The sequence below is a fragment of the Hakea prostrata genome, chromosome 11, assembly GCF_041222555.1.
Source record: "Hakea prostrata isolate BN-2017 chromosome 11, UWA_Hpros_2, whole genome shotgun sequence".
Classification (NCBI taxonomy): Eukaryota; Viridiplantae; Streptophyta; class Magnoliopsida; order Proteales; family Proteaceae; genus Hakea; species Hakea prostrata.
Window position 1 is genome coordinate 18,745,532 of NC_142610.1, and position 23,877 is coordinate 18,769,408.

At 39.1% G+C, this 23,877-nt stretch overlaps 1 protein-coding gene across 2 annotated transcripts; it reads left to right on the plus strand.

Annotated features, from left to right (window-relative positions):
- The first annotated feature begins 4,897 nt into the window (after window positions 1–4,897).
- On the plus strand, window positions 4,898–23,869 carry LOC149000576 (protection of telomeres protein 1b-like). Of its 2 annotated transcripts, XM_089139790.1 has the most exons (10): window positions 4,898–5,197; window positions 8,859–8,995; window positions 12,543–12,732; window positions 14,979–15,043; window positions 20,866–20,954; window positions 21,402–21,683; window positions 21,811–21,887; window positions 22,044–22,102; window positions 22,419–22,571; window positions 23,293–23,869. In XM_089139790.1, exons 1-10 carry the CDS (start codon window positions 5,071–5,073, stop codon window positions 23,524–23,526), a joined length of 1,413 nt encoding a protein of 470 aa, XP_088995916.1. In that variant the 5' UTR covers window positions 4,898–5,070; the 3' UTR covers window positions 23,527–23,869. The 2 variants fall into 2 exon arrangements, with proteins under 2 accessions (XP_088995916.1, XP_088995917.1); XM_089139791.1 differs by lacking the exons at window positions 4,898–5,197; window positions 8,859–8,995 and having other exon boundaries at window positions 12,531–12,732.
- The last annotated feature ends 8 nt before the right edge of the window (window positions 23,870–23,877 follow it).

Genomic DNA, 23,877 nt, shown 5'->3' on the forward strand with positions numbered 1-23,877 from the left:
CATGGCTTTAGATGTTCTTCTTAGCATCAAAGGCTATTTGAACAACAGAGGAAGTAAAGAAGAAGGTAGAATAGAAGATGGATGTTTACCTAGCAAAACAGTAGAAGCTGAATCCTGGGTATCGGAGGAGCTGGTGCGGATGGGTTGTATCTGCTTCTATGCGTTTCTTGGCGGATGGGTTTTTTATCGGAGCTTTTGGGTTTGAGTTGGCGGTGAAACTCTTCGTAGTTGAAGAGGTATGGGACTATGGGAGGAGGTAAAAGAAAAAGGGCCGGAGAGTTCTGGTAAGGGTCATGATACCCCAATGTATTGTGAAAGGAATGAGGAAGCAAGGGAAGTTGATTCCGACGCTGGTGAGACTGGTTCCTCCCTCTGCAACTCCATGGCTGCTCAAAAGTGCAAGTCTTGCCAGATTTAGAGTCTTCCCTTTCTTTACATAATTTGGTTGACCCAGAATCAAAACCACCACCATAAAAACAAAAGAACGACTGAACTGTCTCTGAAGTTTCTAGCCTTGAATACCATCGTCTCCATCAAAATTATAAGTCTACTAAAACAATTACAAAAAATTTATAATCAAAACCATTAAGGATATTGACAAATTGGCATTATTACATCAAAAGAAATTGTGATTGAAAACTTAAAACAAATTGGAAAAAATAAACGTCTGATTCTCAGCTGGGTTCACATAACTAATCAATCAAGATGTCAAAATACCTAACTTTGTTTCAGTCGACCCCCAAGATTTGTATCAATCAACACAAATCTTAAACGTGAATAAATCAAGAAGAACAAAATCGAGTAGCATGCAAAAGATAATAAAGAGAAATGGGGAAAAGGGAAAATTTTGATAAACCAAAAGCAACATCACAGATTAAGGTTTTTTTGAGAAGGATTAAGAAGCTAGGTTGATTTGGAAGGGAAGCGAGCTTACCATAAACGGTTTCAGCACAACTCCCCCGGCCTTCCAAACCCTCGCAAGCAACATCAAAGACGATTGTCTCTTACAGATACATGATCTCTCGCCCTCTCCATCTACCCAGATTTAGAATTTGGGGATCGGGTGGAGTCAAATAACTGAATTTGTAAATTTGAAAAATATTAAACATTTAAATGTAAAAACAAGTTTTTGTATTCGCCCTTATACCCTTGCTTGATTTACCACAACCGTTGGATTTTTTGGGTCAAGTCCTGACCATCGGCAGCAGCAGGTGCCGCAAATAAAAATTGCTGAGGCTAGGGCGTTAACTACAGTCATATCGTCTTCTGGGGGGTCCAGCCCCTAGGTTTGGTTCAATTTGATCCATCCAGGCTCTAGTCTGTCCCCATCAACACAACACTTCCTCTGTTGGACGAAGTCAAAATTAACCCCGCCCTTATAATTTTCCATCTTTGCCCATGATGTTATTTATTATAATATTAATTAATTAAGATTCTTACCAAAAATAAAATATTAATTAATATTAACCCAACACTTAACGCAATTGTTTGACGGCGTTAAGCTTCCAATCGATTGATTAATTAATTTTTTTTTTTTTTTGGTAAAACTCAAGGCTAAGTGCGTTATTTACCTGAGTATGCTCATGAGTCATGACGTGTCATAAGAGAGTAACTTCACTGGGGTGTTATGGTAATTTCGGATAAATTACATGGGTGCTGATGGGTCTTACGGGCAGATGAAGCTGCTTATCCTTTTCGGCTATAAACGCAAAAGGAGGAACCCGGATCAGCGACCCCGTCTATGCTCCCCGACAGCTTACCACCACAAAAAACAGGGGGGCCAGGGGTGGTGATGGGGGTTTTTTTTTTTTTTAATATTTTTCAGAGGTGGGCCCTACCATTTTTGTGGTGGAAAAACCGTCGGGAGCACAGAGTGCTCTCCGTCGGGGGTGATGATCCTGATTCCAAAATGAGCTGTAAAAATCTCCAAATCGCAACAAAAACCATGATGATGATGATGATACGTGTATCAGAGAATTTACGTATGAGTTTGAATTACCAGTTTTGTCCCTCGGCTAAACATCTACTCATGTTTGAGTTACGAGTATCGTTTTTATCGATATCGCTAACCACCGGTCTAGCATCGAATTTCAAGGGAATAACTCTGTCTGGATTCTAATCAAATTGTTTATCGGATCAAATTATCATCGGATATCCAATAAAGCTATAGATTCAATTCGGATACCTTCTATAAATTCCATTGGATATCGCATTTGCATTCAATTAGCGGTTTTGCTTATTGGATTGGGATTTGCATTCAATTATCGGTTCTGCTTATTGGATTGGGATTTGGATGGTGGTGTGTTCGAGCTGAATCCAATCTATTTACAAGTCAGTAAGATATTATGGTAATGTTCCCTGTAAATATTTCAACTCCAAAGAACAAGTCAAGTCCAATAAAGTTTGAAAGCTCCAACCCCGGTGCTAAAGATTGAAAGCTCCAACCCCAGTGCCAATCTCATCTGCTAATTGTTCCACCCACAACTTTCAGAATAAATCATAACATGAAGCATAATGACCAGATTTGGTCATTGACAAATGATGCACTTGGAATACCTTGGCTGCAGTGGCTTTTGCTTTTTCATAATCTTTTTATACAGAGAGAGCATGAAATTATTCAGTTGAGAATAGATATGGAACAAAAGAAAAGATAAGATTACATAAATTAGAAATGATGAGTGATCTCGTTTTTGTTGATGATAGAGATTTCCAAGCACAACTGAGCATATTGAACAAAATCTGTGATTCAAAATGGATGTTTTCTTAGGGCCTTTTTCTTTTTTATGAAATTTTACTTTTTATTCCATTTATTAAAAAAATTAATACAAAAATTCATTCTTGTTTAAAAATGAAAACTAATTTAGTGACTTTTTTTCTAGAATTGGTTGTGGAATGTGTAGTAATTTTCATAATTTTATTTGACCACCCACCCATCTTTGGGGCAGAAAGACATCTCTAGAGGAGGACTATGCTTTAGAAGTTGCTTGGATATTTGAGTCAAAATAAAAAAATTGTTAATAAATAATAGTGACCAAGTGATAAAAGAGGGAAAAAATATGGTTTTTATAATAAAAAAAATGTGTATTGACTATTTTACTCTCATCTTAATCATACAATTTTAAGTAAGTAAACTTGTACATAAATGAAGAGAATGAATTCTCACCATCATTCATAATAGACAAAAAGTTCATTGTGAATTTTAGAAGTTTTTCCTATTATTTTAAATAAAAATGAAACTAATAATAGATGTAGATGCCAAACAACTTAAAATAATTAAAAAACTTCATAATTGATAATGGTAATTGATACCAAAAAGAGCGTTAGAAAGCTGTAATTCCGCTATAACTTATAAGCACTCTTCCATTCCAAGGGAACCCATGATCCCTCATATAAACAACTCAAGGCTAATAAATGCTCAAAACAACACCCTAATTCAATAAACAGCAGGTTCAATTGGGAAATTACAACTATATTTTCACAGCCACAATGGCAGACATAGAATTGAATTGAAACAAATACTCAAAATTGAACTAGTACTCGTGCTTACAATAGGATCCACTTTCAAATCCTTATCCAAATTACACTCTATCAATCAGACACAAGAGAACCAAGAAAATAAAACATGATGACACGTCAGTTAGGATTATCTGAGCACAATGAAAGAACACAAATGCCAAATGCCAATCAGACTATTTCGTAGGTGGTGGTTAAATTTTCTCCAATGATACAGGGTTTAACAAAAAGCAATCACCTGTATATACTATCTACATCCAACATTACCAACCACCCATGAGAATAAATGCAAATGTTTTGGTTAGTCATATCAGGAACGCTTCTAACATGGTTGAGATAGTCTGTGCTAGTAAAGTTTGAATGTAGATCTTGTTACCCATTCCCCTTAGTTGCTTTGGCTGAAAAATAAGTTTTTTCACTAAGAAAACGCTTCTAACATAGTTGAGATAGTCTGTGCTAGTAAAGTTTGAATGTAGATCTTGTTACCCATTCCCCTCAGTTGCTTTGGCTGAAAATGAAGTTTTTTTCACTAAGAAACAGCATCCAGTATCCCAAGTTGTCCACATTCTTCAAATGCATCTTAGATAAATCAAGTCTACAAACACGAATCAAACTCCCTAAAGGACCCACGAATACTACAAGCAGATTGCCATCACATTCTACCATAAAATTCTGATCATACTCCATAACAAAGAGTCTCCACGATGTTTTGGACACAGTCCAACTATATCTTTGAGGATCAAAACATCCCAAACTCCCTTGCTCATCCAAGCAATACAATAACCCACTGTGAAAAACTAGGTTGCTTTCAGATGGAGAAAATGACACTGGTTTGTTTAAAAATTTGGGAACACCCCACCTCCTCCTATTTTTAAGGAACAAGAAGTGAGATTGGTAGTGCTTCAATGGTTAAGGGTAGGAGGTCCTTCCATCACTACTTAGTTCTTGTTGCTTCTTTTTCCTTACTCAATCAGAACATTGTTGTTGTTTAGCAAAAATAATTAAAACCTTATTTTTACCCAATGTGCTAAAAGCCCACAAGTGTATGTTTGCTTGCTAAATCTAAAATATAGAGGTAAATTAGTTCAACTTAGGTGTATAACAGATTTTTATTAGGTCAGTTTTTGACAAATAAATAGACTATCCATTTCTTTCTGGATAAAGGACTCTCAGTTACATCCAAAAATTTAGATTAAATTAAAATTAAAAATTTTATATGTTATAAAATTTACCTCAACCTTTAAATGTGACTGATGAACATATATTATTCTGAGAGAAATGATGACGAGAAATGCACCTATAAAATTCCGGGAGAGAATAAAGTTCTTTAAATTAAGGAGGGATTCAATAAAAATGTAACTTTTTAAACTTTTTCCACCTCAATTTTCCAAACAAACGGTGGCTAAGGCTGTGTAAATTGATTGCAAAACCAAGTGGGTAAGGCCGTAGGTAGTAAAATTGTTTGCAAACCCAACTTGCTCGACAATTTAAACGTAGTGGCTCTGGCTCCAAGATTCATTTTTTCTCAGTTACGCTTAGTGTTCCTGGAAGCTAGAAATGGCGAGACGAGTTGATGACTACAGATTTCTCAAGATAAGCGATGTAATTGGTGCCGTCAATCAGAAAGTTAACCTGACAGGGTTTGTGGTTGAGTTTAGTATTCCCAAGCAGACCCGAGGAACTGGTAAATTTTCTTTATCCTTCTCGTTTTGTCTTCAGGAACCTGAGTGCAGATCGTTTCAGTGGTTTGTCGTTTGTTTAAATCTTCTCAGTGTATTAGAAATACTTAATGAAAGCGTTTTTCTTTCTTTTTTCTTTTCGTTAATGTGGATATTCTGAACGCTGAAATCTTTTCATGCTTTGTCATCTGTAGATTATATGATTTGTTGTGTGTAAGTCATCTCAAAACAGTAGCTTTACTTGGTGAAAGTATTTATTAACTAACCTAGATATTCTATGTCACTATAATATTTTCCAGTAGATTTTTATACACTAAATAAACACCATGGCGTATTGTCTAACCATTGGGTTTATCAAATTTTTTTTCTTCTTTCTCTTTAAAATATTTTGACCGGTGACATTAGGGAAAGGCTTGACTTGCGAGAGTTTTAGATTCCAACTATCCTAAAGGATCAGTCTAACATTGTTACCAGATGTGGTCAATCACATCTTCCTGCTTTATGTTTTCGCAGATTTTATCTGCTGTCGAGTGGATATAAGCCATTTGATCCCAAATGCATCTTTTGTAGCTGGATTTCAAAGCATTTACAGGGTAGTTCATGGTTCTTTAAGCCTGGACAAACTGTACTTTGGTATTGTGGTTTATATTTTAAATTCATTCTTATTTTCTACTAAGAAAAAGGAGTAAAATATTGAAGCACTGTTGGTGCCAATATTTTTATTTTGTCAGGGGCTTCCTCATCATTGCTTTACCTCCTGTTTGATGTTATATGTTTTGTATATTTACTGAAGTACAACATTTTGGTTTACTAGTACAAATAAAACATTAATGTGTTCAAGAAAGTAGAATGCCATGTATCATTATGACTGGGGAAAAGCATTAGTTATATGAACTTTAATACTACAGTTGGAAGGTCTCCTATAACTAAACTACTTTTAGAAAATTGGAATTTCTTCTGAATCATCGCAAGGAGTTAGAGATATTTTCATTTTTGTTTTATTATTTAGTTAGATAAGCCTTATCTCCAAGACATCAACTACTAGGCTCAGCCAGGGAAAGAATGTTGTAGCAATCTACTCTTGAAAGTGATAGCTAAAGCCCTTTCTTTTTTAGGCTTTCATGTTAATAACACCTGTTTGGTTCAACAAGATATCGTAACGTTCTTGCTAGAGATGACAAAAAAAAGGCCGGCTTACAGCTGCTTTGGATTTTATCCATTTCTTAGTAGAATGGTGAGACTTACTAAAGATGCTTGCTGAGCCAATTGTGATTCTTTGTAAGTAGGATCAGATCTCTCTCTTTTTTGTTTTTTTGTTGGCGACGTTCGTTTCTCATCTATGTTGTTACTTTTTACATAAGGTTTTTTAGAGTTGAGTTCCATGTGCTTGCTTAATTCCCCCCCCCCCCCCCAGGCGGGATGCATTAATTTATTATTACCAAAAACCCTTGGGGCAAAGAGAGAATGTACACAGGGGAAGAGGGGGTGGGGTGAGGAAGCTGCCTTTATCTAGAAGGTCGAGGAAATAAGACCCCAGGTAATGACAATAACTTGTTCTTGGGGTGTCCAAAGTAGGTCAGTTGGAGCCTTGGAGGAGCAACTGGGGTCTAGAAGAAACATCTATGTAGATGGTATTTCAAATCATGTCTAAGGATCTAGAGATGGATTTCCATCTCTTGAGGTTATCTCACCATAAGTGGTCAATGGTGGCACCAATAACCAACTTATTGGCTGTATTACATATAGAAAAGCTAGGAAAGGATCTTAGGATCCACAACCAATGTTGAGCAAACCTAAAGGAATGCCTAGAGTGGAGCCAGATGGAAGACAAGATCTTTCTCCAGAGGGAATTGGAGAAGTTGCAAGAGAGAAAGAGATGATGGATGTTTATAGTACTCTTCCAATAGAAGGTGGCAGGTGCAATTTGGGCAGATTGGGATGTGGTGGATAAGGAAAGCCTATGTGGGGGGGGGGGGGGCAAAGGTTGATGGGATCTCCAAAAGGTGAAAGAACGGCAAGGGACATGACCTTTGAACCAAACCAAGGAAAGCAGAGTACATGGGCTTGGGGTATGGGACTATGGGTGGGGTTCTAGGCTGAGGAAGTAGAGAAGGTGCTTGAGGAGGAATGGAGTGAAGGGGGCGGGGGGTCCAAATCTGCGTGAGACTTGAGGTGTAGGGAGAGGGGGACACAAGAGCCATTAGATATGAAGGTGGAGAGTGTAATGGATTTGGGGATGCGGGAATCATAAATGGGCAGGAAATAAAGTGGCTGTAGGGGATTCCCAACGGATACCAAGGGTTGAGCCAGAAGGAGACCGAGGAGCCACTTGAAATAAGAGTGGAGATTGTTAGAAAGGCAAGGGGTCTAAGCTGGAGTGGCTTCCTCCATAACTAGGAAGGATTAGAGGGGAGAGGGGCAGTTCGAATGGAATCAGATTTCAGGAGGTGAGAGTGGACCCAATTAACCCAAATGGAATCATGCTTGGAGGCAATTTTCATGCTTTTTCTGTTTTACTCCCTGCATTTTAGTCATTTCCCTATCAATATTCATTTGAGTTTATAATGCTTGTAATGTCATTCAGAATCAGCCACATAAATTCTATTACACCAATTTACTGTGCTAGCCATAGCTAAAGCCATTGCACTTCTTCATGTATTTCGTACCCATTCAGAGTACTAACATATGATAATGTTCTTGCTGGCAAAAATGTGTACAACAGTGCCTGACACTCCTGTCACTGTGGGTGTGGGGTCTGCAGAGGGTCAATTGGTAATGTTTCTTGCTGGAAGTTGAGAGAAAAGGCTGGGTTTTGAGCTGCTTTGGATATCATCTATTTGGTAGTAGAATGATAATGCATGCTAAAGGTGCAGGTGCATGCTGAGTCAGTCTGGATTGACTAACACATGGATTATATCTATTTTGTTGGGAATGTGTATTCATCATCTATTTTTAAAGTTCAATACATGTAAGAATAGGATTAAGTTCCATGTGTTCACTCTTTGCTTTTTGGTTACCCCCTTTAAATCCTTGTTTGGGTTTTTAATTACGGGTAGTCTCATTGTCTATGAGATATACCTCGTCAACACTACTAGGCTCTGACCAGGCCATATAAATCCCATGGAAGGTACAGTGCATTTTGTGGTTAAAAACTAAGTTATATGTAGTATTGGTTGTATTAGAGAAAGTGTATGGCAAGATACAATGTCTATGTCCTTTTGATTGCTATAATGGTCAAATAAATCCAGCAGTTCAGTTTTGCAAGGTTTCTCTCAAAAACTGAAATTTTGAACCCTACAAACAAGTTAAGGCTAATGGTATTGATGTATATGGGTAAAAATAATAAGAGGTGAACTAGCTGAAGGGGTTTGCATAATGAACAAGGGTAATAGGGCTGGATGTCAATAATTGGCTTTCCGTAATATTAGCTAGTTACTAAATGCTAAACTTTTGTACACTTGTCACCTTTAATGTGTAGTGTAACATTCTTTGTTAATCTTTTTTTTTCTTCTTCTTTCTTTTCCCCTTTCCAATTGAGGGTTATATTCCTTTCAGTAGAGTATGACTTTTGTATAAAATCAAGTCAATCATTTTCGTTGAATATTTTATTTGGAGTTCATTTTTGTTATTGTTAACTTGCCTTTCTTAATGGGCATTTCTTTGTAGATTGTTTCTGCAGGCTAAAGATAGTTGATAATTCATGTCAAAGTCCAGGAATTTCAGTTTGTATTTTTGCCGAAAACATGGAGAAGCTGCCACGAATTGAACCCGATGGTGCTATAATTCAGTTTTTTCATGTTGTGGTATATCCCCTGGAAGCACTTTTTGTCATGTCATCTCCATAATCCTTCTATCTCCTTCCAAATTTTTTTCTATTGGATAGCTAATTAGAAAATGAATCCTACTTACTTCTAAGTTTATCTCTCTTAGAAAGGTGTAGGTAAGAGATAGACAATTTTTTTCTTTTTCTTTTCCGGATGAATTAATAATTTTATTACAAAGCCCCAGAGGGGGTGGGGGAGAGAAAGGATTATACAAGAAGGGGAGGGACAAGTCTTCAGGGGGAAGACAAAAAGGTAGGACCTAAACCTTAGGTAATAATAATGAGCTTGTTCCTTGGGTACTTGCAACTGGGGATGGGGTTTAATTGTAACTTAGAGGAAATATCAAAATAGATGGCTTTCCAAATCAGTCCAACGATCTAGAGTTGGAGGTCCATCTTCTAAGGTTCTTTTCCCACCAAAGATGATTAATCATCACTCCAAAGACCTGTTTACCTACAATGTCACAAGTAGGGAGCATGAGAAGGTTCTAGAGTCCAAGACCCATCCTGTGTGAACCCAAAGGAGCAAGGAGAGTGGGGCCAAATGGAGGTGAGATGATGTAACCTTGGGTCAAGGGCAAGTGTTTAGGATCTCCTCTTAGGTGACCAGCAGTACAATTAGGGTTGAAAACCCTGCTATTCTAGGTCAACTCTCAGTCAAGTCAGGGTTCCATCCCCTTCCCTCTCCCATCCTTGCGGCACACAAACCCCTTCCAGTTCCAATCCCTCTAGGATTTCCAAGTCCCAACCCCTTACCCCCTATCCTTTTCCTACTAGGATTGCATCCCTTCCCTCTCTAATCCAATACCTCCTCTTCCCTCTAGGACCCGACTCCTATTAGTTTTCTAAAATTCTTCAATTCATCTTCTACCTCCAGAAACCCTAACCCTAGTTTCGCTTAAGCACTCATGAGTCATAACTCCCAAACCTCTCAACGAAATCCTAAACCCTTTTAGGATTATCTTCTCCTACACATTCTCTACCTCCCCTCCAAACTCTAACCCTTGCCAACACCTCAAGAGTCCTAATCCACCTAGGAGACCTATTTTCAAAACCTTAACCTCTTAGGTTTAATTCTGTATTCACAGAGCAACAAAATCAGAATCAAATCTAACCTAAATTGAACTCTTGAACCACCCCATACTTAACCTTAGAAACCTAAGAACATACAAACTCTAACTTGTGAAAATTATGCAATTACAGTTCTTTAAAACAGAATACTTCCCTCAATTTCCAGACCTAGGCCTAACCTGGCTGAACCCTATATACCCTTCCCAATTAACCCTAGGCTACCCTAAACTTAACCTTGGGACTTGGGCTTCAAATTAGCCTATCCGCAGGGTGTTTGGTCTATAAGTAGCTGCTGTCCTTGAATTCCAGACTTGAACAGCAGGGTTACGAGGCCTAACTGCTGCTGCCCTTTGAGAATTGATCCCTAATAGCAAGGGTTTAAGCCCTAGCTTTCTGCTGGTTCTATTATAGAGAATCTTGAAGACTGGCCCGGACCTTGGGTTACATCACCTCCCCCCCCCCTTTCGTCCCTTGAACTGTGAACGTACCATTTGGCCTTCCTCCTATGCAAGTACCTTTTCCACCTCCTTTGCTTGGGTCCTCATCCATTTCCCCGCCCCTTTGGTTGCTTGGCACCCTCTGGTTTGGTTCAAAGGCCACATCCCTTGCCATGCCTTTTCTACTTGGATAGCTTTTAACTTTTGCCATGTCAACCCAATTGTATCATTTGTTGGAATGGCCCTGAAGATGTTGATCACCTCTTTTTCTGTTGCTCCTTCCCTCGCTTCTTGTGGGTGAAAGCCATTATCACCATTTGGCCTCAGCCTGGACGCCCCCTTGGGTTCCCCAAGGATTATCTTTGGTTCTTGAGACACTTTGCAGGCTCTTCTATTTGTGATATGGTAGATAATTGGTGTTCAATGCCTTAATCTCTCATATTTGAAGGGAGTGGAATCTCAGAAGCTGGACCTCCAAATTGAGATCTCTTGATTTGATTTGGAAAGCCATTTGTTTTGATGTGTCTTCTCAATTACAGCCCACCCACTAGTTTTGAATACCCCAAGGAACAAAAATGTTATTGGCTCCTGGGGTCTAGCCTTTTTTTTGCTGACTAGTTGGTTGTAATCTTCTCCCCCACTCCCCCCCCCCCCTCTTTTATTCTTATTCTCCCTCTCTTACCTTGTACATTCTTTTTTAGTCCTTTTGGTTAATGATTATTTCAATCAGCCAAGAAAAGGGGGTTGAAATTTCGACCAACTCTGTCGAAACCAGAGAATTCCGACAGCAAATTTCAATCAGGGGTTCTGGCTGTGTTTTGATGGTCGTTTGCATAAAGCTTAAAATAACACAATGGAGCATGTATTTTCTTTGCAATAAAAAACAATGGAAAGTACTTATTCATATACTACTACTTATAAAATGCGTATCCATTTCAGATAAATATAAATACTTGTAAATTGAAACAAATTTCACAAGTACTTCAAATATTTCCTACAAATACAATAACCACAAAGTAAATAACCAAAAAGAAAGTAGAAACATGATTTAAGCTATCACCGAATAAAAAATAAACAATTCGGAGTTCTCAACATTCTTTGGTTTGAATCTTAGAAAATCTCCAAAGAAACAACAAGTAGGTTGCTGGAGGACAAAGAAGTTATCAACAGGATTGAAGGGGCAAAGTGAGCTAAAAATTGGGTTGGAAGGTCAAAATGAGCGGCAGTGGCTGGGGGGGGGGGGACCAAGATCTGAGAACTTTATAAGAAATGGACCAAAACGGTCAATTTTGCTAGGAAACCCTCGAGTTTCTCAACCTAGGTTGAAATTTTGACCGAGATGGATCGATATGAGAGCATAAAATTTTGCCCTTTAAGTTTTGTCTCGGTTTTGAAAAGAAAAGAAAACCAAATTTTGGTTGTTTTGGTTGAAACATGAACCACATTGCATGTGAATGCAGTGGCATTGATGGTTGTGATAATGGAATTACCTTTGGCAAATTAAAGTGTTTTCTGTTGAAAAAAAAAAGATGAAATAAATTTACTGTTAAAAAACACTTCAGATTTGCTAAGGTATGATTGAGCATTTACGGTAGAAGAAAGACATATTTTTCAAATGCATTACAATGCTTAACTTCAGTTGAGCATCTGTATGATTCATATAGCTGATTTGTGTTTTTTCAGTATTGGAGGGGGGGGGGTTGGAGTTGCATGTAAAAGACCCTCATAAATAATAAACAGTAATGTAAGACAAGTGACCTGTGGTGCACATATTTTGCTGACAAATACTTTTGAGTTTGTTCTGGAAGAAATTTTGGGTTGTTTGACATGGGAAATCACACAGCCTTTGTTTTGACATTAGTAGAATGAAATCACATACTATTGCTTCTTCAAGGACATGAAAGTGACCAGAGATGAACATATTTAATGGATTGGTGTAGCTTATTTTCTTAATATTTGCATGCAAGTGCAGTAAGTGATGACTCCTTGTTACTCAAATTTACAAACATGATTATGCAGATAAAAGCTAATAATGGGGAGATGTATGCTCTTTTCAACAAACAATTCTCTTCATTTGCTCTATTTGAAGGAAAATCTAGTACAAATTTCATCCCATACCAAGTTTCTCCAAAATACCACAGCAGAGATGATGATAAGAAATTCATAGCCAGTTTAAGGACATGGTTGCTCAATTTTCAACTTGATGCAGGTACCCTCGTGCATGAACTGATCAAGATCTGCTCATTTCTTTTACTACCTGTTAAATTTGATAAATCCTGCCTTTGATTTTTAATTTTTTGTTGAATTGAAATACTTACTAGAGTTAAATAAAGAAATGATGGAAGTCACTTGATGTATTATCTGTGAACTGGATAAATTAGTTAAAACTTTCTCTGTTATAATTTCAGTTTTAGCTGTGGGTTAATTATTCCACTACATGTAAAGAAGTATCCCTACTACCCAAATATCTGCCACTTGGAGCTTTGTTTGTCTCCGCCATAATCTTTTGGTTTCCATGTTTCAGCCTAACTCATATTAAAGATGTAAAACAGCTCAACAATTTATACTTTGGCATCTCCAAAACAACTTGAGTTTTATGATTAAGTATACTAGCATAAAGTTTTAATACATTGGGGCCTTGGGCCATGTGGTAGACATGGCACATTAATCCATATGGAGGATTTTCTCATCCATTGGTGTGGGGCCCTAGACATTGGCCAGAGGCACAAAATCTGTGTAGGAATTTGTGTGTTGATTGCCTTAATTATCACATTTTATATGCTACTTCTTTTTCTATGCTTTTTAGTGCAACTCCCTTTTGTTTTGTTAGCCAGAGCTTCTAATGGATTTGCCATCATATTTATGCCATTATTGCTGATATTAGTGATTTGTTTTAAGTTGTTATCACGGAAGTCTTTAACAGTGTAGATTTCCACCCCTTCCTGGTGGTTTCTCTTTCATATATTCTAGAAAACCTTTTATATATTCCATAGGACTGTCATATGTGATATGACCACTTAGGATGTGTAGTGCAGAGTGTTGGGCTGTTAGAAAACATTATATAGATAAACTTGGTGTGGTACCATTGAAGTTGTAGGGGCGGCCATGGTGAGTCTTCTAGGTACTTCAATAGGGTTTGGAGTTGTAGAAATACTCAAGATTGATAGACTAGGTTGACTAAGTCTATTATATGGTTCCTTGATGGGCTTAGGCTCAAATAAAATTTTATGTACAAATGGACCTTGATATTTACATTAATCAACGTGTGGGCTTAACATCTAGTTTCCAAGTCTTATTGGGCTTAATATGGGCTTCCATATCAATTGTATTGGTGAGCCTTGAAATATCTTTGGCATCTCTTCATTATAAATCCTAGACCCTTACTATGTTTCATGGGCTTGACCATGTTACTTGAAATTCTAGTTGTAATACACCATTTAATTGGGGCTTAAATAATCCATTAGTTCAGTCCCACCCATGGGCTTACTAGTGAACGACTTAAGATTTAACATGGGTTCTCTGATTTAAGGTTTAACATGGGTTCTCTATACCAAAATCACAGCTCCATATTTGGCTTCTAATGGGCTTAGCCCCATATTCGGATTTTAGTTATTAATGGGCTTTGGCATTTAAACTAGTCATAATATGGACCTCACAACTGATACATCTTTATTGGGCTTGCGCCTTGAATGAATTAAATTAATCGTCACAACTTTGACCATCATTTGCAGTTGGGCCGATTAGGTTTTGGTTTGGCTAGGCATTCCAAGTGGGACCTAAATCTGTGCCAACCATATGATTCAATCACAACCATGGTTGCCAAGGCGTTGCTAGGCAATAGAGGGCAACAAAAACCAAGGCGACACCAAATCACCTTGACCATATGGGCCAAGGCGGCCACAACTACTTAATTACATAAAGGTTAAATTAGATTATATCTAAAAATCAGGATCCGTTCTACTTGAGGTGGTTGAGTTTAAATTGGTTCAAGGAGACAATGGGGTTGTTTTCATTTCATTATTAGCCAAGACCCTTTTTAATGCTAATTCAATCAATCTAATTGAATTTACATGATATTATTTCCATAGAAGCATTTGAGCTTAATTACTTAGCCTATTGGTCCACTTGCATGCCCCATAAGCCTTGGGTTTTGTTGGTACCAATCCCTAGAGAAAATCTAACGGCCCAAATTAGGCTGGTTTTCAGAGTGAGGTTGTAATATTTCTACTTAAGTTGCATACTTGCATCTGAAATTACTCTTATGGTGTCATATTTCAATTTAGAGACACTTTATCTATTTTGCATGTTAGAGCTTTGCTTCATCTTAGTTGGAGATGTTATACGACCGTATGGATATGTTGGTTTGGTGGAGTAATAAGTAATTATGTTCATCTTAAATTTTTTTCTTTTGTTTGCAAACCATGAATTGAAGCTTTGACTCTATGTAATTGTCAGGAACAAGGAATTCTTTGTCATTGAGTGAGATCAAGGAGCTACATACCTTTGATTTAGTTTGCAAGGTAAATTCATCATGTCATTCTACCTACCTCCTCTCTCTCTCTCTCTTTTTTTTTTTTTTTTGGGGGGGGGGGGATCTGATAGGCTAGCAGTACCTAGGAGGAAAAGGCAAAGAGGTATCTAGTCCCCACGTAACAACAATTAGCCTGTTCCTTAGGGAGACTATCAAAGGCTTGACACAAGAAGGGAGATCTTGGAGCAAACATCCTTACTGGTGGCCTTTTCCAATTTGCTCAGGAGGTCTGGATTTGGAGGTCCACTTATGGAAGTTCCACTCCATCCAAATGTGAGTAACACACACGCCAAAGAGAAGCTTTTCCACAATATCAGCTATAGAAAATCCTCAAAAGAACAAGGTGAGCTAGTGGCACTTGGTCTCAAAAGGTTGTGGGTGTCTGCACTAGGGCCAGATAAGGCAAAGGCTTTGGACCAAATTGGCTTGGTGAAGGGGCAAGCAAAAAAGAAATGGTTGGGCTCTTCCACTCCAGGTCCAAAGATGAAGGAAAAAAAGGGGGGGGGGGGCTTGGATGGAGCGGCTAACGAGGAATGATTACATAAGTATGTGTTAGGAACCCGTGAATCAAATACTCGAAATAATTCTAATTGAATTTCCAATACAATAAGCAAGAAAAATAACATCGATAAAGTGGTTACAATGGTGCTAGTCACCCCCACAGCATATGGTGCCTGCCCCTCTGCCAAAGGCTGCCAATACCACTCGCATAACAATCAATCCCCTCTCCTCACAATTCCCCTTTTATTTGTAACTTTTAGTCTCTGTTAGTTATGACAACTTCCTCCCCACTCTCTTTCTTCCACATGTCGTTATCCTAGGGCCCTAACAGTAGATAGTAGGATAGGGCTCTCTAGGCAATTAAGGCTTGGCAGGGGATGTGGCCTTTGAACAAAACTTGGTTGTTCTAAAAGAACCTAGGGGAGCAAATGAGATTCTAGCCACAGGTAGAGGAGCCTTTTCGAAAGTGGAGCCAAAGGAGGGTATCCCTATGAGGGAGGAGGGTCCAAATCTAATCAAGACTCAAGCTCATGGTGGCGAGGAGAGGGGAAGTTCCATGCTCCGTTGGAGATGAAGGGGGGAGAGGGGGGGGTTCTCTAAGGATGCATTAGGCATAGAATGCCCTAGCATCAACCACATTAAATAAAACACCTAGCAAATGTAAAGGGTCAAAGCTAGAAGGAGATCATAAAGCTGTCAGCAGCGGAGTTGGAGAGGGCGAAAAGGGTTAGTTGGCGAAGGGAGAGGAGAGATCTCCATGTTTCGGTAGAGCTTGCGGTGGGGAGATAGTCTAGATTGACTCCTTGAGGAGATAAGAGTAGACCCAATTGACCCATATAGAGCTTCTTTATAGGAGACTTTCCAAATGAGTTTGCGGAGGCTAACAATATTTTAGTCTATGATCCTTCAGATGCTAGGCCTTTGTCATATTTAAATCTACAACTGGAAGCCAATCTAGTGGGTTGTAGGAATTTGGGGGAACCCTAACCTTTCCAGAGGAAGCTAAAGAAGAGGGATTGCATAGCATAGCTAATGGAGAAGATCAAAGATTCCACAATGGTAGATGTAAAAGCATTGGAAGATAGATTTGATAAGTATAGCTTTGCCCACATAAGAAAGAAGTTTGCTCTTCCAAAGTTGATGTTTTTTGCAAATTTGGTCAAGGAGAGAGTGCAATAACTGTCACGAAGATGGGTGGGGATGAGAGGGAGCCCGGGTACTTGATAGGGAGAGAGCCAAGAGAGATTCTAGTGAGGTAGATGAGGGAGGAGGAGAGGGATTTTGAGGGAATCAAAGGTGCCAGAGAGGAAGAGTTTGGACTTGAGAAGGTTAATAGATAGGCCAAAGAGGGATTCAAATAGCTAAGGGAGGATATGATGTTGGAGATGTAGGAGGGATCAGCTTTGCAAATGATCATTAGATTATCTACAAAGGTGAGGTTGATAATTTTGGAGGATTTGTATTTGGGGAGAGGAAAGATGAGGTCAAGATCGGTTTTGGTCTAGATGCTACGATGGAGGACATCGAGGGCAAGAGAGAAGTGGTAGGTGGGGGGGCAGCCCTAATGAATCTCGGCACTATAGGGAAAGAAACCAGCTAGGGAGCTGTTCACAACAACAAAGGAGGGGAAAGAGATGTAGGAGTAAATCCAATGGGAGAAGATGGGGGTAATTCATTTAGTAGAGGATGTTTGTGAGAAAGTCTCCAACGCAGGGAATCAAAAGCCTTTTGGATATCAAGTTTGAGAAGGGTGGCAAGGAGGGGATTTTTATTTGCGGAAGCAGCTGCTGCCAGCTGCCGAGGGTCAGATTTTTGCCACATCATCTAATTTGGATTGAACGGTTGAGATTCCGATATGATGGGGTTAAATGTAAATATAAATTTCTTATTTTACAAAACTTATTTTTAAGTTTTTAAATTTACAAAATCATACCCTCTGAATCTACAAACTCATTCGGTTATAGTGGTAGATGATTCTTTTATCATGCGCATGCACTCTTTTTCCAGTTTTCGGTGCAGGCAGAGTCCGGAGGGGTTGAATCTAAAATGCACCTAATGGGAAACAGCTCCAGTATCTCCATTCAGTTCATCTCTGCTAAGGATTCTGGTTCGGCGTTCAATTCGGGAGTCCTCACAGGGTTTTCCTCAACATCTTTCTTCTCTGCTGCTCCTCTTCCTTTGATTTTGATTTTGTTTCCCTCGTTGCTAGCAGTGAACCTGGAAAGAGTACTAGGCTGGACTATGGAGTGAAAGGAGAGTGGATGAGAGGAAAATTGTCATTGGAGATTCTTTTTGGTCCATGGTGGAGTGCCAAATTTCATAATGTAATTTTCTGTTTGTACATCTGTCTAGAAATGGCATCGTCAAGTAACACATGGCCACTTACTACCTTAAATGTTAGATTGATAGACAATATAAATGATTCAGTTTTCAGCACTGCCTCATTTTATGGTTTGTTTTAGTTCTAGTACTATATTATGGTTCAGCGTCAAGCTTGAACATCGAAGCCTTCATCTTCGGCACCGGCAAACCACTGATGATGATTCCAGTGAGTTCGATGTAGTAGAACGTGTCAAGCTTGGGATTCGTGAGCATAGGAGCGAAGACGGCCGATTTTGGCCACGGAGGATTTCCTAAAAACAGCCGATAAGGGTTTCGACCCCGACAACTGGCGATCTGCCAGACAATAAGAAAATTTCTGACCAAAGCGACTCCCAATTTGAGAAGGAAAAGACATTCTTCCTCGATCGAGCCCTAGCAAACCTGCAACATCGACGAACAAACCCTCGTTATCGTGGCCGCATCCGAGAGCTACATTTTCCACTTTAGCTCCATGAAAGGTTAGGGTTTCAGTAGAGAAAACGCCGACGGTGAAAGATCCGTCATTGTAAGAGACCTGGTAGAGGCAAAACTACTGCTGATTGCAACCGGGAGCATCAAGTTGCCGGCAGAAAGGCGACGAACAAGGGACGACAGCATAAGAACCAGATTTCTTGGGTGTCGGGTAACTGAGGGATTTGAAGTTGTAAATTGATAAAATTTAAGTACTTAATATGTAAAATTAAAAAACCAATATTTACAGGTAAATCTTATCATCTGAATCCCAACCGTTGGATCAAATTTTGTTGACGTGGCATAATCTAAACCGTCGGCAACAGCAGGCAGCTACTGCCGCAAATAAAAATCCGGCAAGGAGGACTTCTTACAGTTAAAGCCACGGACAGTCTCTGTGCAAAGTAAGATATTATTCGAGATACTTCAACCAGGGATAAAGGCGGGGCTGGTCGGGCTGGTCAGGGCTAACCCAGAGAGGAAACAACTTTAAGGAGGTGGCTGGCTAAGATTTTAGCAATGAATTTGTTGAGAAGATTGTAGAGGGAGATGGATCTGGGAGATATAGGAAGGTTTGGTTGATCTGGGACATTTGATTTGGATTGAGAAAGAAGCTTTTTACGGCTTTATTCAGATCTATGTTATCTAGATTCTAGCAAGAGGAGAAGAACCCCATGCTAAAGCCATTAAGGCCAAGGGTGTGATTGGGTTTGTGAGAGCAAACAATTCTGGAGATTTTTTCATTAGCTAGTATGGATTGAAGGATATCCTCAAGAGGGACAAAGTTATTGACAAGGGAAGGAGGGAGGGGGGGTTGAAAAGGTTTTTGAAGGGGTGGATAACTTTGGATTTGATGCCTGAGACCAAAAATGTGGAGCAGAGAGATGGAGTTAGATTGTTTCGTGCTTTTAGGGACCTATTGAAAAAGTCCGAGTTATAGTCTCTGACTAGACATTTGACCCTAGAGTTTGGTGCAAAGAGCTCTCCTTGTGGGAGATGAGGATGGTCAATTCAGCTGAGAGGCACTTTTCATCGACCAAAAGAAGCGGATCATAGAGATTAGAGATGATTTTGGTTTGGATGAGGTATAGGTTTCAACAGGTTAAGATTATATTGCCAAAGATGTTTGAAATCCAATCTCTGAGATTGCCCTTGACAATACAGAGCTTGTGGCCACGCTGACAAGGGGAGGAGAGAAGTGAATGCGAGGCTTAGACTAGGGAGATTGGACTTTGAGAAGGAGGGTAGGGTGGGTGGTCAAGATGTCAAAGAATTTAGTAGGTTTAGAGCTGAAGGAATTGATTGATTGGATAAATAAATTGTAAGGGCAATGAGTAGAGAGGCCAAAGGGGGGGGGGGGAGTCCAAATGGGAATTTGGGAAGAGTGAGAGCCAGTGCTCATTAACAAGAAACTTGTCAAGTTGACCGACAATACGGGGATGGCTTGTTTGCCAATTTTGCCAAGTGAGTGGGGCTCCGGACCGTCGAAAGATAGGTCCTTAATGCGATCATTGAAAGCATTAATTGCGTTGGGATCATGAGAGCTACCCCGACTTTTTCGCGGGCAAAGTGGACAATGTTGAAATCCCCGCCGACTCCCCAAGGGTGGCAAAGAAGAAGGTTTGAGCAAGGAGAGCCAATACCACAAGGGGGTTTTGTCTAATATCCTGATTGTCAGCATATACAATAGAGAGGAATGAGGCTTGAGGGGTAGAGGAAGAGATTTGGATATGGAGGAGCAAGACAGGGAGGTGAACAAGATTGTGAAGTTCCGGAGAAACCATATGCAGCCTAACTCAGAGTGGTCGTAATTTGAGATGTAAGACCACAAAGGCGGAATGCAGGTAACAATTCTGGGGCTACCCTGGTCTGAGGAGAGTGCAAAAGACACTTTTTGAATTTTTTATTAATAAAAGTAAACATTTAATAAAAAATTCTGGATTGAGGGATTCAAAAAGACTATCTAGTCTACCCACTGACTATTTCCTATCCTTCACGTCATGATCTGTGGAATTCTCTGGAACGCAAGGCCTTAAATGCCTTTTACCAGGGAGATGCTTTAGGGCAGAGGGCAAAGGGGGTGGAACCTTCAGAGTCTGGCTGGATATAGTGGAGGGAGAGTTTCTGGATTGAGGGTTGTGGGTGGGTTGGAGAAAGGAGATGACTATGGAAGGGGGTGCCATTGAAGGGAGAAAAGAAGGGGGGAGGTCAAGGGGGGGGGTAGGTGAGGGGGATGGATCAGAGGGAGGAAGGGAGAGCGCCATTGCCAGGGAAGACAAGGGGGAAGTCATTGAAGGTGTCAGGAGGGGGAAAGAGAGGTCAGAGGATTCAGCATTCTGTCAAAAGAGCGATCTTATATGATCTGAAAAACAGAAATCCTAGTATTCTTTGCTTTAAATTTATGGCTAACTTTAAAGAATTTCCATCTTTTCCACCTGCTGTTTTTAATTATCTCACTAACTATTTCATGGCTTGAAGATTCTTCATGTCTGTGAAGTTTCAAAAGATAACTGGATGCTTTTTCTGTGGGACGGTACTGATACACCTCCTCTAAGTATCCGGACTAAGTAAGTTTTTATCTGCTTTCCTTCATGTACTTGGTTTCATTTATTTTTCATTATTAGAATGGGGACTTACCATAGGTCCATAACTGTGAGTCCATTGTTTAAATTATAATTTTGAGAATGCATTACTGAAAATACAAGTGTCAGTGTACTTCAAGTCCAGCAAATTCTCTCACTCACAATACACCCACCTTCATGCCCAGCTACATAATATGCGGTCCTGCATGAATAGCCACAGAATGTGCACGGCCACCCACCCGTGTAATGTGTGAAGCTCTTGCTTTTTGAATGGCATCTCATACTCAACTTGAGAAACTATGACGCTTATCAGCTGTTATAATAATTATTGTAGCATTTGAGTCCGTTATTGCGGTAATCCCTTCTAGGTGCAACTTGGACTAACAGTGTTTACTTTCCTCTGAAACAAACTTATTCACGGTTCTAATACAGGCTACAGGATGAAATGGAGAACCCACTTCCTTTGCAGTTGGAACCTAGACCTTTGCCTAGGGAAGTTTTATGCACATTTCCTTCCATGGGGACTATCTTGAGGGTGCCTATTGACCAAGAAAAAGAAAAACTTGAACTGCGCTTGATAGATGGTGGTAGGTGGATGAAGTTTTCGAAAATAATCTGCAAGGAGCAATCAGGGCTATGGCGGGGCATATTGTCGGCTTCTACCAGGCTACAATATTTGTCAAATGAGGATGACATTGTAATACAGCGACAACGGTAATTGCAATTTTCTACCAATAAGCTACAAATGGGGTTCTGAAATGCTATTTTACTATCTGATGGTTTGTTTTACTGTCTGGTAGTGTTTGGTTGCACGAATTACTCAATGTCTTCCTTGAATCAGGTTTTATGATGAGAAGGCATCATCTAAATGGGAGAAAATACCTTTGTCAAGCTTTCCTTGGACTTCTCATGTTACAGGTGTAACATCATAGCAACATCTAATGTTGCTTCTTTGTAAATGTGATTGATAGGATATAGTCACTGTCTTCTTATTTATCATTCTGCAGTTTGGGGTGATGTGAAATTTGATAATTCTGTATGCATTTTTTTAACTGACATAGTTTTCTATTTCAGAGACTGATCACGAGCATGTGCCATTTGTTACACTAATGGATGTGCTTACTCATGCAGAGGTCTCCCTTCTTTTCCTATACATGTATATGTGCTGAAGGGAATATACTGTTGTAGTCTATTGTTATTTTACTGTATTCTATGAGAGGAGGCCACCATTTCTAAAATGAGATAATTTGTTAATACTCACTTTCTCAAGGATTTTCCTGAATGTTTTGTATTTAATTTGAATAAAAACCTGAGACATCAGTCTTCATGTCCACAGAACAAATGAATCGAACTTTGGGAATATATCATATGCTCATCTTTTCCACCAATGTATTTCAGTTGTCAATTATCTCAAGCTCAATACTCAAATTTTTTGTTTGTGCATCACAGGTTACAGCCAAATTCAAGGGTGTCGTTCGTGTACTAGCAACATATCCCTGGAAAGTTGAGGATTTCCATAGCCCCCAAGGTGTTTATAGGATAAGGTTGACCTTGGAGGACCCTACTGCGAGGATCCATGCATTTTTGTATGCTGAGGATGGGGTAGGTTTTCTTTTCCCCAAGTAGATCCATTCTTGTAAATAAAGGCCATTATACATAGTAACATTAGTATTAGATTCACTTTTCATTTGCATATAATGTCGCAGGCATGGCATTAGAATCTTCCATCTATTAGATAAAATGATTATCTGAACTATTCGAGATTTTTTAGTGAATGCTAGAGACCATATTTGTACATGCTATACATCAGCAAAAGTATACTTTTCATTCTCCCCCACCCTTCAAATAAAGAGCATTCCAATGTTGAAACTGCTGCTACTGCACGACAATGTAGACAGCCTTTTCTCTGCTTTGCAGAAGTGTGTTTCCATGTTTTGAACCCCAATCAGATGCTTGCAATGGTGCAACTTAATCTTTATGCCAAGGCTCACACACTAAATGCCCCTCCAAATGCCCCAGAGAAACTGTTACCATAAGGATTTAGTATTTATTATTATTATTTTTAAATTGGTTTCAACCAACTGAAGTTGGTTGGAACTTTAATTTCCTGTATTTCCAGAAATCACTCCACATCTTCCAAAAGGGATCCATCTGAATATTTCCAATTGTCCATCCTTTTGGATTGCTTTTAAGTTATTTTTTAAGTTCTTTAATTAATTGAATTTGCAAGAAAGAAATTTGATGAAGCTTTGGATTTTTTTCCCCAGTTAATGGACAATTTCCATGACTAACCACATTACAATTCTGTCTTGATCCATGATAGGAGAAGTTTTTTGATGGCCACCCCTCCATTGATATGCTGACAAGGAAGCGAAATAAATTGCTTGGAGTAACTGAGACAGAGGATGGCCAGGAAGATGAGATGGCTCCTAGAAATCCACCATGGATACAGTGTTGTCTGAAATCTTATTACCTTGATAAAGGAGACGCATGGGGAAGTAGGCGCTTCAGAATATTTGATACCAAGATGGGTACTAAAACCAGTGAAAATCAGTAGTTCAATCTTATAGCCAGAACAGATTATGATGTTGTAAGCTGGTTATACTAGTGTATGAAAAAATTTACCCCTTTTGTATACATTTTGTATATATTACCCTCTGCTCTTTCCCTTGATTGATTGAGGTTGTATGAGGGGGTTAGAATTCTTCTTGCTCTGTTAAGTAGATTAAATGTAAATTTTACCCCCAAAAGAAAAAGAGTAGATTATATGTAAATGATGACTTTGAATTCACTTAGGTTGACAGAGCCAAGCTATATTTTGTATATATTACACTCTGCTCTTTTTTGCCTTGATTGGTTTTGATTATGGTTTGTCTTTTGGAGCATGAAAAACTGTTTTTAATTGTGA